Source organism: Choloepus didactylus, chromosome 9, assembly GCF_015220235.1.
Source record: "Choloepus didactylus isolate mChoDid1 chromosome 9, mChoDid1.pri, whole genome shotgun sequence".
In the NCBI taxonomy this organism is placed as follows: domain Eukaryota; kingdom Metazoa; phylum Chordata; class Mammalia; order Pilosa; family Megalonychidae; genus Choloepus; species Choloepus didactylus.
Window position 1 is genome coordinate 129,139,400 of NC_051315.1, and position 13,189 is coordinate 129,152,588.

The window sequence follows — 13,189 nt, forward strand, 5'->3', positions numbered from 1 at the left end:
GGTCCTGGCACAGAAGTCGGAATAAAGCCCTGTCTCCCAGCCCTGACCTTGCACAGTGTCTTTCGCAAACACAAATGCTCGTTTCCGCCCCATCCCTCCTGATCTGCCTGCCTCGACTCTAACCTTGAGCCCATCATCCGCTGACTTAGCTGTCCTTGCCGTGGTGCACCCCCTGGTTTTTGTTAACACGCCTTGGACGCTGTTGGGCTGATGCTGGGCAGGATGGGAGCTGAGAGTCCGCGCCAGCTCAGACTCACCCGCCCCCAGGCTGTAAATCCATCCTGCTCATTCTGCACCAGGCATCAGGCTGGGAGGCTGGGGGAACCTAGCGTCCGTCATTTTCCTGAGAGGAAAGCTGCAGCCCAGCCGGCCTCGGGGCTCAGGGGGTCACTGGGCCTGTCTGGAGTATGGCTGGGAACCCCCCGAGGAGCCTCGCTGCCCGATTCCCAGGCTGGTGCTGCTTCCGCTCCAGGCCTTGCCCTGCCAGCATGGGTGCAGGTTCTTAACAATCCAGCTCCCTGTTGTGAAACGTGGGATAAGATCAACCCATCTCCTTTTCTTGACATTTCAAAACACAGCCACGACTCTGCTGTCACGTAGGGATTTTGTCCAGCAGCTGACACATGGTTCATTTATTGGGGCTTGTAACACTCTCCAGGATCCTTTTAAGAGCCTGGATGTTATCAGGGATTATCAATAAAACCAGTTACTGTCACTGTCACCCTCCGCGTGGGTTACAGTCAGTAAATGCTTCCATTATTTGGAGATTACAGCTCATCCATCGGCTGGAGCATGCAGTGATATTTACGGGCGCCGACACTTGGTTCTGTTTGGGCAGACACTAAATCTCTGGTTTCAGGTAAGACGCGTCATAGAGGCTCATCTTTGAGGTAGACACCTGGAGCCCTGGCCACGTCCCCAGCCCTCAAGGTCAGGGGCAGCAAAGCCTCATCCATCGGGCAGCAAGGCCAGAGCAGCCATCTCCAAGCCCAACAAACCCAGAAGATCCCTCTGACATCCCACCTCCTGCAACCCGGTTCCCACTTGCTCTCTGCCCCCCAGATCCTAAACTGGGGACCTGCCCACCCCAAGGAGCTCACCCAGGACTGTGTCCTGCAAGACCCCCAAAAGAAGGGGGAGGGCCATCTGTAAAAGGGGGTTTATTTTAGGCAGGAAGAGAAGAAAATGTTTACTTCTGAGCCTTCACTTGTATCTGTTCTTTTTATTTTTAGGGACTGGTTCAGTGTCTTTCTTCTGATTAGTTGCCTGCGCTCTCTGGTGCGACTGATTTATTTAAGGGTAGTCAGCAGAGGCTGCAGTGAGGAGCGGGGCCTCCTCTGGGCTGTTGGCTAGCTGCTCCCATAATTCATTTTTTAGCTCATTAGCTAACAGGGGATGTGAGCAGTGTGGTCCCCCAGGGGCTGGGAACGAGGTGGAGTGATCTACTGCACCTCTGCTCTTGAACTGGCCTTCCTGGGGGAATGAAAGGCTCAGCCAAGGCAGCCAGGGGTCCCAGATGTAAAATCAGGACGTCAGATTAACAATTAGAGTATTTGCGCTTTAGCATCACAGTTTCTTAGGGTGAGGAGTCTTAGAATACCTTCACAGAAAAGAAATTATTGTCAGTATTTCCATCTTTGACGTGTCAGCTGTCTGTGACCGTGGGCGGATGTGATTGTCCAGCTAAACCTTCAGACATCACGAGGCTGTAGGCTGGGGCTGGACAGGCGGGCCGCGGTGACCCTTCCAGCCCTGGAGTCATTTAAACCCACCAAGCACCCCTCCCCACGGTCTCTCAGGCACCTCTGCTCCTTATAGGGTGCCCCAAGATGCCAGTAGGTTTGTCAGGCCCCTGGCCAAGGGACACCCACCTGCCCAGCCTGATGACTGACCATGTGAAGCTCAGCTCTCCAGACCGCTGGGCTTGAGAAACCTACAACATCCAGCAGGCACTTGGCAACCCCATCCGTCACCAGCACCTCTTTGCCACACATGTCACCCCCTCCAATGAGCTTTCGTGTTCTTGACGTTGAATTTTTCGAGACGTTACTGGCATTAGTCAAACATGAACAGCCACCAGGTTCACCATGACCACTGTGGGCAGAGCGAGCAGCCTCTAATGCCTGTAATGTGCGGTCTCAGCTCCCGCCACACCCTGCCCGGTGGGCATCATGCGTTTCACAGACGAGGGGATGAGGACCTAGAAGTCACTGGGACTGCCAGAGTCAGGGTGGGCAGTGACCACAGGAGAAGGCCATCAAAAGTGCATGAGCACAAATAGGGCTCACTGGTTAGCACCCCAAAATCCCAGTGCCCTTGTCCAAGTGCTCTTTCCGTACTGGTGGATTCCTGCTGATGAAGAAAATTACACCCGACACAGACTCGGGGGCTCACTTCCTCCCCGAGGTTCCTGGTTCCCTCCTGCTGTCTGAAAACAACACTGAAATATCATAGTCCTGAAGGACCCAGAAACTGGCATTTAAAGCTCCTGTTTTTAAATAGCTCAAGAAATTTTGGCGAAGTGCTGTGGTTCCTTCAGGTAATGAAAGCCACAAATTACCTTTTTCTTTATTAGAGAAGTTGTGGTTTTACAGAACATCATGCACAAAATACAGGATTCCCATACGCCACCCTGTTAACACCTTGCATTGATGTGGAACATTTGTTATAATTGATGAAAGCACATTTTTCTAATTGAACTGTTAACTGTAGTCCATGGTTTAACTTAGGGTTCACTGTTTGTGTGGTGTACTTCCGTGATATTTTTTAAATGTTTTTTCTGTTATCATGTATACAATCTAACATTTCCCCTTTTAATCACATTCCAGTGTCTAGTTCAGTGCTGTGAATTGCGTTCACAATGTTGTGCTTCCATCACCACCGTCCATCACCAAAACATTTCTGTCATTCCAAATAGGAACCCTGTACAGTGTAAGCCGTAACTTCCCTATCCCCACCCCGTGTCCTGGTAACCTGTATTCTGGATTCTGACTCGATGAGTTTGCTTAGTCTGTTTCAAATCAATGAGATCATTCAATATGTTTCCTTTTGGGTCTGGCTTATTTCACTCAACGTGATGTCTTCAAGGTTCATCCGTGTTGTCGTATGTATCAGGACTTCATTCCTTTTTACAGCTGAATAATACTCCATTTTATGTATATACCCCATTTGGTTTAACCCTGCATCACTTGATGGACACTGAGGTGGCGTCCATCTTTTGGCAGTTTTAAGTAATGCCACTGTGAACATCGGTGTGCAAAAAAAAATCTGTTCGAGTCCCGGCTTTCAACTCTGTTGGGTATATACCTCATAGTGGGATTGCCGGGTCATATGGTAATTCTATACTTAGCTTTCTGAAGAACAAAAAACACAAATTAAACATCTGCCTGGTCGGAAAGGGGCCGCGGGGGCCAAGGAAAAACACACCACCCAGAAGTCTGTCGGGAAAGCTTGGGCTGTGCTTCGTTTCCTACAGTCAATGATGTCAAGGCTGTTTTCAGAGGCTTCAAAGGAGTAGAAAAAACAGGCGACCCACTACGGCTGTGACAGGGTCGGTCAGGGCGGGGGCCTCAGCCTCGGGCCCCCTGCTCCTAGGGGTCCCCTCCGGCCCGTCCTCATTTCCTGTAGGTGGTCTTCAAACCTTTCTCTTACAGAAGGCTCCGAACAGCGGAGGTGTCAGCCCCACAGTACCCGGACCTGCCTTTATTACCCGTTATGAACAACACTGACGCGTAAAAGCAAACAGCAGCTGAACCACCGCACCCCGCGGACACACGGGGCGTCCTTCATTTCAGAAGGTGGCAGATTCGAGGACAGGTGTCACCCAGTGGCTCCCACTGAACTCTCTGATGCAGGAAAGGACGCAGAAGCTGGGGAGCCCCATCCTTTCTTTGGCTGGGGCATTTGAGCATTAAAAAGAAAGTTTAATGATTGCAGTTGGGATGTTCAATTCTGGCTTCTCCCTGGATGATTTGGCAACGACTATTAAAATCAACCGGAACAGAATAAAATAGTTCTGACTTTAATGTCTACCAAAAATGAGAGCTAGCAAATTGGAACTTCAAAGCTCGTACGTAGCCTTCACCACGGTCCCTTTTTCATTGAATTCAAGCTTTGCTCTTTCTGTTTTGTGAATGATTTATGCAATGCATTAACAAAATTTTTATCAAGTGCATTTTAATTTTAAATAACGTCAACAACAACTTTTTCTCTCCTGGCTTAACCAGCGTTTCACTGATGTTGGCGCTTTGGGGCTCGTGTTTTTGCTGAGACGGGAGTGGGTGGGACCCGCCTCCCCATTGCATTTGTGGGTGCTGCATCGTTTGTCCTGGAAATCTCCGAGTGAAAAAGAGTCAGGGTCACAATGGGGTCACGCACATGTACCAGGAAGTGATGCAAAACTAATCCAGATTTACTCCTGGAAGAATTTGTTTGCCTAAGTATTTAAAAACAGCTTAAGGGCTAACCCGACACTAGATTAGGGGAGCAATGTAAACAAGGGTAAAAGGTGTAAACAGGGCCTTTTCTCTGTGCTTCAGAAGAAAAAATGTCATGGATAATGAGTTTTCCGAAGAGATTTTTCCGTGTAGTTTGTAGCTATGTGCACCGATTATTCCCCTGGAGAAAACTCTGAATTTTAGGAGAGGGCAGTTGTGGATTCGCCGTGTATCTAAGCTCCGTGCGTAATTTCAGTCACCTCTCACAGGCTTTTCTTTCTTCTTTCATCCTCCTTGGAAAGTACTGGCCCAGGCCTGGTGGTGTGTGGCCCTGGGCTGGCTCAGGTGCCCCCGGCCCTCCAACGTTAAGAGCTACTTGTAATATCTCCCTTCATTCTTTTAAATGTTCTGGCCTTTTTTCTCCTGGAATCTTGCAGATGCTGAGTTGTCTGCAATGTCTCTTGCATCCTCCTTTGAGAAGCCAAAGCCAAAATCTCTCATTAGTAGCCGCCGGGCAGTGAGCTTGGAGCAGGTGGCCTGAGCTCCCGTCCTTTGGGTCAATATAAACACGCGGTGCCCATGGCTTCGTTTTTTCTTTTTATAAGCTTCTCTTCCCAGCTGCCCCCTCTTCTTTTTTCTTAGCCCTCCCCTATCACCCAGATATCCTTGGGGGTGCCTCTACCTCCTTTAGACCCAGGGACAGTGGGGGGTCCTGTCCTCACACCCACCCAGGTAGGGGGCGCTCGATCTCAGCCCTCTTTTCACACACCTCGATCCCCCTCCTGTGCCATCCCAGTCCGTCCCTCTCCCTAGCCCCTTCCGCTCAGTGCCACCAGCTCTGGCCTCAGGGCCGCCAGTCTCTTCCCCTAGGCTGGGCCCTGTTGCATGATCCTTCTGAAAACCTATCGCAGTCAGTTAAGGAACTCTCACCTTTTTCCCACCTCCACTTCAGCCTTCCCCAGGTACCCAGGGGGGTAACAGTGTCCCCTGGTAACCAAGCTGAGCGTGTATCTCACTTCCAAACCCCCCACGGGAGCCTTGCCTGTCACTTATGGGCCCATGGCAATACCTTCTTCAGCAGGAAGTGTTCAGGGACTCAGGGAGCTCACCTGCTTGCCTCCCCTGGGCAGGTGACTGCAGGGCAGAGCCAGGAACAGACGGAGGCCAGCGCCTTGACCACGTTTGGGGGTTTGGGGCGCGGGACAGTGTTCTCGCCCTTCAGCGGCACCAGGATTCCTGGCAGGGGTTGTTAAACACCCCCGAAGGTTCTGGTTCGGGGGTCTGGGTGGGGCCTGGCGGTCTGCATTTCTGAGCAATTTCTGGTGCTGCCGCTGCTGCTGCTGGTGGAGGCTGCGCTTTAAGAACCCTTGATCCCCCTTCCCCTGGGGGCTTTTCCTCCCAGGGAGGCCACTCGCTTCCTGCCCTTTCCTTTCTCTCCCCACCACACGGGCCAAGGAGCCGGGCCCGGCCTCCAGGCCTGGCAGTGACCACCCCTGTCGGTGCCGCTTGCAGGGACGAGAAGGAGCGGTGGATCCGGGCCAAGTACGAGCAGAAGCTCTTCCTGGCCCCGCTGCCCTGCACGGAGCTGTCCCTGGGCCAGCACCTGCTGCGGGCCACGGCCGACGAGGACCTGCGGACGGTCATCCTGCTGCTGGCGCACGGCTCCCAGGACGAGGTGAACGAGACCTGCGGCGAGGGCGATGGGCGCACGGCCCTGCACCTGGCCAGCCGCCGGGGCAGCGTGGTGCTGCTGCAGCTCCTGATCTGGGTAGGTGGTCCCGCCCGCTGCAGCACCCACCACCCCGGGGGAAGGCCGAGGTGGCCAGTCTGCAAACAGGGATCCGCACCTGATGGGGGGCTGAGGACTTAGATGTGGGGGCCCCTGCCTTGCAGGCTCACCCATGCGGAGGCTTAAACACAGGCACCACCCGAGGGCTGGTAAAGAGGAAGAAACGCGGCGTGCATGGGGCGCACAGGCAGCCCTCTTGGCACACCTGTTGGCCGAGGGTTGTCAAAAATCCCATCTTTTAGATTTCTCCTTCAGCTTGGGTGGTGGTTAGTGGTGACCCTCTCTTTTGTTTTACAAAAAGGAAACTTTTGTCTTTTTTTTTTTTTTTAGTGACTCAGGCTAGTGGATATAAACTAATGTGTTTTTCCCATGACCAAAACTTTGGGCATTTTTTTCATATAACAAAAAAGCACTGGACCCTAAACTTTGAGATTTGATGTGGTAGGAGTTTGTCAAAGAGCTGGTTCTGGACTCTTCTGATGAATTTCTACCGGGGAAGATTATTATTTTTTTGATTCCTACTGAAACATTTATTGGGAAGCCTCCGTGAGTCAAAGAAAGGGACCAGCTGGGGCTGAGCATGTCCTTCAGCGGGACGGGCAGTTGTGTGTGCACCAGGAGTGGGGACACTCCCCAGGGCTGCACCAGCCCCATGGGTTCTGCTATCCCTGCCCCCAGGGCAAGCGACAAGCTCAGTCCCACTCAGCTGGAGAATGATGTGAGGTTCTGGAGGTTTTTAGTGACAGTTTCAGTGGTGAGTGGGAGATCTGGAGTAGATGTATAGGGACTGAGTCAAAACCCCTCTAAAATGGCCCACTTCACTGGGACTCACTGGTCATTTGGGGGATTGACACAAATTAAATAACAAGGGCACACCATCTTTCCCCCTCCGGTCAGCCAAGATGGTCTTTAATGATTCTACTCCATGCTGCCAAGGGTGTGGAGAGAATCTCCCACACCCTACCCTTGCACTCAGGGAAGTGAAAGTTAAGCCACCCGTTTCGAAGAGCAAGACACTTAAAAACATGTGCGCGCTCTTCCCTAGTAATTCCACTTCTGATCACTACCCTAACGATCAGACAGCCTGAGAGAGCTGATGAGAGGATGTTCATCACAGCGTTATTTATGCCAACGACAGTCTTGAGACAAATAAAATGTCCAGCAGTCGAGGACAGAGCAGCTGAATTATTATGTGCATATGGTGGAAGATTATATGGCTGTTGTGTGTCATGCTTTTGAATAATTTTTAACGGTGTGAGAAATCTGTCACAGTACAGAGTTCAGTGAAAAAGAGCACGATACCAATGATTTGTGTTATTTTATCTCAGTTCTGCATGTACACATGTATCCATGTATATGCTAAAATTAACAAGAGTTGTCTGTGAACAGTGAGATTACAGGTGATTTTTTTCCCTTTTTTGTGCTCTTATTTATGTCCTACATACTACCTGCAATGAGAATGAATCATCCCTGAGATCAAAAGACTGATTCATTTTTATTTTACAATTAGAAAGTCAAGGTAGAAATAGCAAAACTGAGGTTATCGTTGGTCCATTTGTATCACCCAAGGGAAAGCGCATCTTCCCTCCAAAGACGGTGTGGCCGGGTCAGGTTGTCCGGGCCACCCTCCCTGCAGAGGCCCGTCCCTACACCCAGTGCTTACGGTCTGTGCCCCCAGCTCCCTGTGCCGCTAACGTGGCCCGTTGCCTCCTCAGTACGGCGTGGACGTCATGGCCCGGGACGCCCACGGGAACACGGCGCTGGCCTACGCCCGGCAGGCCTCCAGCCAGGAGTGCATCGACGTCCTGCTGCAGTACGGCTGCCCCGACGAGCGCTTCGTGCTCATGGCCACCCCCAACCTGTCCCGGAAAAACCACAACCGGAACAACAGCAGCGGCAGGCTGCCCACCGTCATCTGACGCCCGCCGGCACCCACTGCCTCCGCGCCCTCTCTCCCGGAGGTTGCCACACGTGAGTCCTGCCGTGTCCCCCCTCTCTACCCGGCGGTTACCTCCCCACCCACCCCCGCCCACCCCCCATGAAATCATAAAACCCGGACAGTCCGAGGGGGCGAAGAGGAGGCCCGGAGGCCTTTTTGTGAGATTTCCTAAGTGATGCACAGGGGGGACGGACGCCCCCATTCCTGGATGATAGCACACGCCCGAGGACCCCGGCCCCCGGGCCTGCAGACAGAGCGGGGCCAGGCGCCAGGGCAGGCAGGGGGAGGGAAGGCGAGGAGCAAGGAGAAGGGGAAACTTTCCTTAACTGGCACTTAAGCACATCCGTCCATTTCACCTCTACCAAACGGAACACTCGGCTCTCATCTCTTCTCCGAGGAGCTTGACGGCATAAATCAGAAGCAAGCACAGAGTTTGTCAGGTTTGAAGCCCCTATGATGGTATGTGTCAAATCAGTTGTAGCTAATCTGTCCGGAGAGAATACTAGCTTCATTACACATGTATAGTCGAGTTCTTCCAGCATTACCGCTGTTTAATAGAACATGATTAGTCATCACCAGGAAGAAAGCATATTAGCCGAGGAGGTAGCTACGCGGCACGCTCGGGTGATTGCCGGGATGTGATTGCAATATTCTTAGAAGCATCATATTATCCCAGACATGTTCTTTCGAGCCCTCGGAGCCCTCCTTTCTAAATTCACTGTCATAATTTAGTATCTGTTTAATTTTTCAGCCCAAAGAGAGAGAATCCGTTGCTGAGTATTATTTGACTGTGGTCTCCTTGGTGTAAAAACAAAATGGAAAAAATAAATAAGGGTAGCTCTGGAATTCAGAGGGAAATAATGAATTCGGCTCCTAAGAACACTTTGAGTGCATTTCGCAAACTAAATGAATGTAGAAAAGGCTATTTTTTTTCCCCCTAGCAGAAGAGATATTTTATGTCCTTAGGCCAAGGCGAGTGTGTTGGGTCACAGTCACCCCCGGGGCTGCACTGCCCAAGTTCCACAGGACTCTGGATTTGTGTCTTTAGATAAGATGTGTGAAAATCTATTTGAATAAAAGAAGTTCATAAATATGCATTGATTTTTGTACAGACAAATGGCACCTCTGTTAATTTATAAATTGAACTGGATATGAACTAATAATGTGCAACTAGTTGAGATAAGAAGGTTACAGATCATTGTACATGGAAAATATTCCCAGCAGTAAACACTTCCATTAATGTGATGTACAGCTTTTAAAAAGGAACATATCAGAATAAGATGGTGGTACAATTTGCTTATTAAAATCGAGAAAGGGGAAGAAATTTAAAAAAAAAAAAAAAGATCCCGAAGCCTAATAGAAGGAGGCAAAGCAGACGTGTGAGCAAAGCAGGCGTGTGCTTTCTCTTAATGGAAAGCACGATTTAGATGCAGTGTGCTCTTGCTCACCAAGAGGAAGGGGCTGTGGCAAGACCAGAGGTGACTTTCCCAACCCCAGACCCGCGTGCTTCGCCAAGATGGGTCCTGAGCAGCCACCCACTGTTGTGGGGCATGGACTGGCTCATGGAATCCTTACGACTTCTTTGCCTGGCGGCAAGCCCTCTCTCCTCACACACCGCCTGATCCGCCGTCACTGGGCTACCTCAGGCTCTGGGCTCCTTCAGCGTGACGGTCAAGCCTGGGAAGCCAGAGGGGGACACGTTAGGATGTCACAAAGCTAAGGGGCGGCCTGGCGGGGAGGGAAGGGTGGTCGCCAACCTGAAAGACAAGTGGGCCGACGTAGCACAGGAAAGCCCAGTGCCCGGTGGGCCCCGTGGCCACCAGAGAAGTCCTGGCTCCTGTCGCTAAACCTTATCTTTTGTAAGAGTTTTTCCTCCTTTCACTTTTTAAAAAAATTAAAGTAGGCAGAAAAAAAAATAAAGCTTTGCACAGAATTTCTATGTGGATACGTGTTTCATGGAAATGTCTAATGTGAACTCAGTATCAATAATAGGTGCAGAGGCCACATGTCTGCAAACCTGACAACAATTCCATATCCCTCCACTCGTTTCTTAATCTTGTGTTTCATCACTGTCATTATTTTAAATCTGAATAGGAAAAAAAAAGTCATTGCCTATTTTTAAAGAACGCATTACTGTTCTGATGCAGCTATACACCTTCTCCCTGCAAAGCGTTTCATGTAGACTTTCTGTAGTGAACAGAGATATAGTATAAATGAAAATCTTAAATTATTTCATCGTAGTTAATTCCCACTCTCGGAATGCTTTATCACAGTGAAGCCTTCTTTTGAAAAGAAGCAGAACTTCTTGTAAGGCTTCTTTGGGATGTATATGAGTGTGTACATACTATATGTGTTTATAATATAATATTTTCCCAATTGACTTCTTTTTTCTCTTAACCTTCCACATCTGGAATGCTAGATTGCTTTTTCCCCCTTCCCTCCATCCGTCACAGGGTCATCATGGACCCTCCTTAGGAACACTGCCCCTCCCCTGCCATTTTAGCCATCCTGATCTGCCCAAGAGGCCACTTGCTGTCTTGAGCCCAAGTTTTGGCAACAGAGGAAGGGCAGTGGTGGGTTTCAAGGGCTTTCTTTTAAAATAAAAGTAGCTGGTGGCTAATCAGCTCATATTTAGGTGTCAAACTAGACATCCTTTCTTTGCTGGCCGTGCACTCGTCCCCATTTTAAGACCTGATTAAAGCCAAGGCTGGGAGAAGCAAGGACTGGGGCCAATGTTTGGGAACAGGGTCAGGTTTTCACTCTTTATTTCCATGTAAGTTCTCTGATAGGACAATGACAGAAGAAGCCACAACTGCAGAACTCACCTAGCCTTTCCTGTTCGAAATGAAAACCCCCTGTCTGCCAGGCGGCGGGCATCTCAGGAGGGCACATGAATCCTGGGTGCCCCAGGCAGGTGTGGTTCCACATCCCCCAGCCAGTGCTCATGGTGTTGACATCCCCAGAAAGGCGGGTGAAGGCGAAGGGGTTATCAGACCCAGAAGACACGGGGCTCTCGTGGGATCACGTGGGACTCAGATCCTTGAGTCAGCCGCCGCTGCAGGGCTGCGAGTCTCCAGACCCGTCCCGGGCGGCTGGCTTTTTGGCGTCAGCTGTAGGGCCTGGCATTCATATTCCCTCTTTTGGGATTTTGCCCAGCCTTTTGCAATCTTTTTGGATCCAGCCTCTGCCACCCAGTCTAGACACTGACATCTCCAGTTTGGGGACAGCTGCACACATCCAGGGCCATTCCCAGGTGTCTGTGTTGGAGGCTAAGTCACCTTAGGAGGGAGAGATGCACCCAGCGGAAGAGGCAGCCCTGGGTTCCAGTCCTGGCTCTGCTGTACCCCCTGGGCAGCCCCGGGCAAGCCCCCAAGGGCCCAGACTCCTCTTCCTCATCTGTGGAACCAGTGGCCCTGCAGGGCCGTAGGGAGGTTTTGAACCAGTCAGCGTGTGCCTGCTTTGTGCTCAGCCAGGGATGGGTGCTCAGGAGCTACGGGCCTCGTAAGGACAGAAATGCTGAGGAGAACAAAGCCTGGTCCCAGAGGGCACATCTGGGACCTCACCCCACCCTGGGAGGCAGGGGGACACCTCCTCCAGCCACCTCTGGCTGAGCCTTTGTCTCTCCTTAGCCTGCCTCCCTCCCGGAGAGCGTCTCCCCCTGAGGGAAGAACCCAAATCTGCCCACCTCTCATCAGTCCCTGCTCATCAAAAGCTTTCCTCCATCTTCTAGTTGGAGTTTCATTTTCCTGGATGGGAATCAGAGATGAGGGACAGGATGAGTTTTATTCTCATGTCATTCACTGATGATGTTTAGGCCCAGACCAAACCCCCTCCCCCTCCCCTATTTCCCCCTTCCCCTCCTTCTCTTCTTCCTCCTCCCCCTCCCCTCCTCCTCTCCTCCTCCTCCTCCCCTTCCTTCCCCTCCCCTGCTTCCTCCCTGTCCCCTTCTCCCCACCCCTCCCCTGTACTCATCTTCCTCAAGGAGCACATCCCCCACCCCCCAGCCTCAGCCCTGCTCATGTGACATGAATGCCAGTGGCTTCAACTCTGAACACCTCTCCTCCTTGGGGATCAGAATTGCTTTGGGGGTGTTTGGGACATCCACATTCCTGTCCGGGTAGAAAGCCTTGCAAAAATACAGCTTCCCCGAAGAGTACGTACTATCAGGTCTCAAAACCTCTCAAAAGGCAAAGCCCTTTGCAGAGCAAACCTGTGACCTCGTGGCGGCTGCCTCCCAACCTGACCTGTTCCCTTTCCATTCCTCACACAACCCACAGGGTCGCCAAGACTCTTCTAGAACTCCCCTCGCTTGTCTTTGTGTCCTTCAGGCCAACACCTGGAAAGGCAGTAGGGAGGAACTCGGGTAGAAGTGAGCTGCAGGTGCACGGCTTTCTTTCAGGGGAAATACGCCTTACCCCTAACCGCCGCCTCCAGCGCAGGTTTCACGTGCTGTTCAGTCACGCCTTGAAGTGATTTGCTCCCTCAGTGTTACCAAAAACATAAACAAGGGCTTGAGGCACCAAGACTTGCATTTTTCACTCTTCACCATTGTTGACGTTTGCTTCATTTGTGGATTCCTCAGTGGTTTTCTTGAGGAAGTCCCTGTGGCCAGTGACTCGTTAACTGACAGACCCATCCCTGCTTACCGGGGACCAGGGGACGTGCCTGGCCCAGCCGAGCCACATGGTCTGCCCTGCTCGCCTCTCTGCTCTCCAGTCAAGGGTATTTTGTCATCAAGCATCCAAATACGTTACCTTTCAGCCAAACTTCAATTCCTTCCAGGTCTACAGAAGAGAGCGGGGCGTGGGTTAGTAACTTGGGGCAGATGGGTTTCTAGGAAACAGCCCTCAGACTTGCACCTCCATCACTGCCAGGAAGACTTCCCTGGGATCCGGGATGCTGTGACGTCTGTGATTAGAGAGAAACGGTGCCACTCAGGATCAGCAAGGAAACAGTAACATATAACAGCGTAGACATGTTAGTATTTCCAAAACACGAATGTTCTTCCCCATAGAGAAAAGTGCT

At 51.2% G+C, this 13,189-nt stretch overlaps 1 protein-coding gene across 1 annotated transcript in view; it reads left to right on the plus strand.

Moving 5' to 3' along the window:
• The window catches only part of AGAP1 (ArfGAP with GTPase domain, ankyrin repeat and PH domain 1), a 434,418-nt gene extending 426,164 nt beyond the window's left edge, over positions 1-8,254 (plus strand). Inside the window, 2 exon segments of the mRNA XM_037850014.1 lie at positions 5,949-6,204; positions 7,941-8,254. Of these exon segments, the coding sequence (XP_037705942.1) occupies positions 5,949-6,204; positions 7,941-8,144 (460 nt within the window). The 3' untranslated portion in view covers positions 8,145-8,254.
• Positions 8,255-13,189: the final 4,935 nt, after the last annotated feature.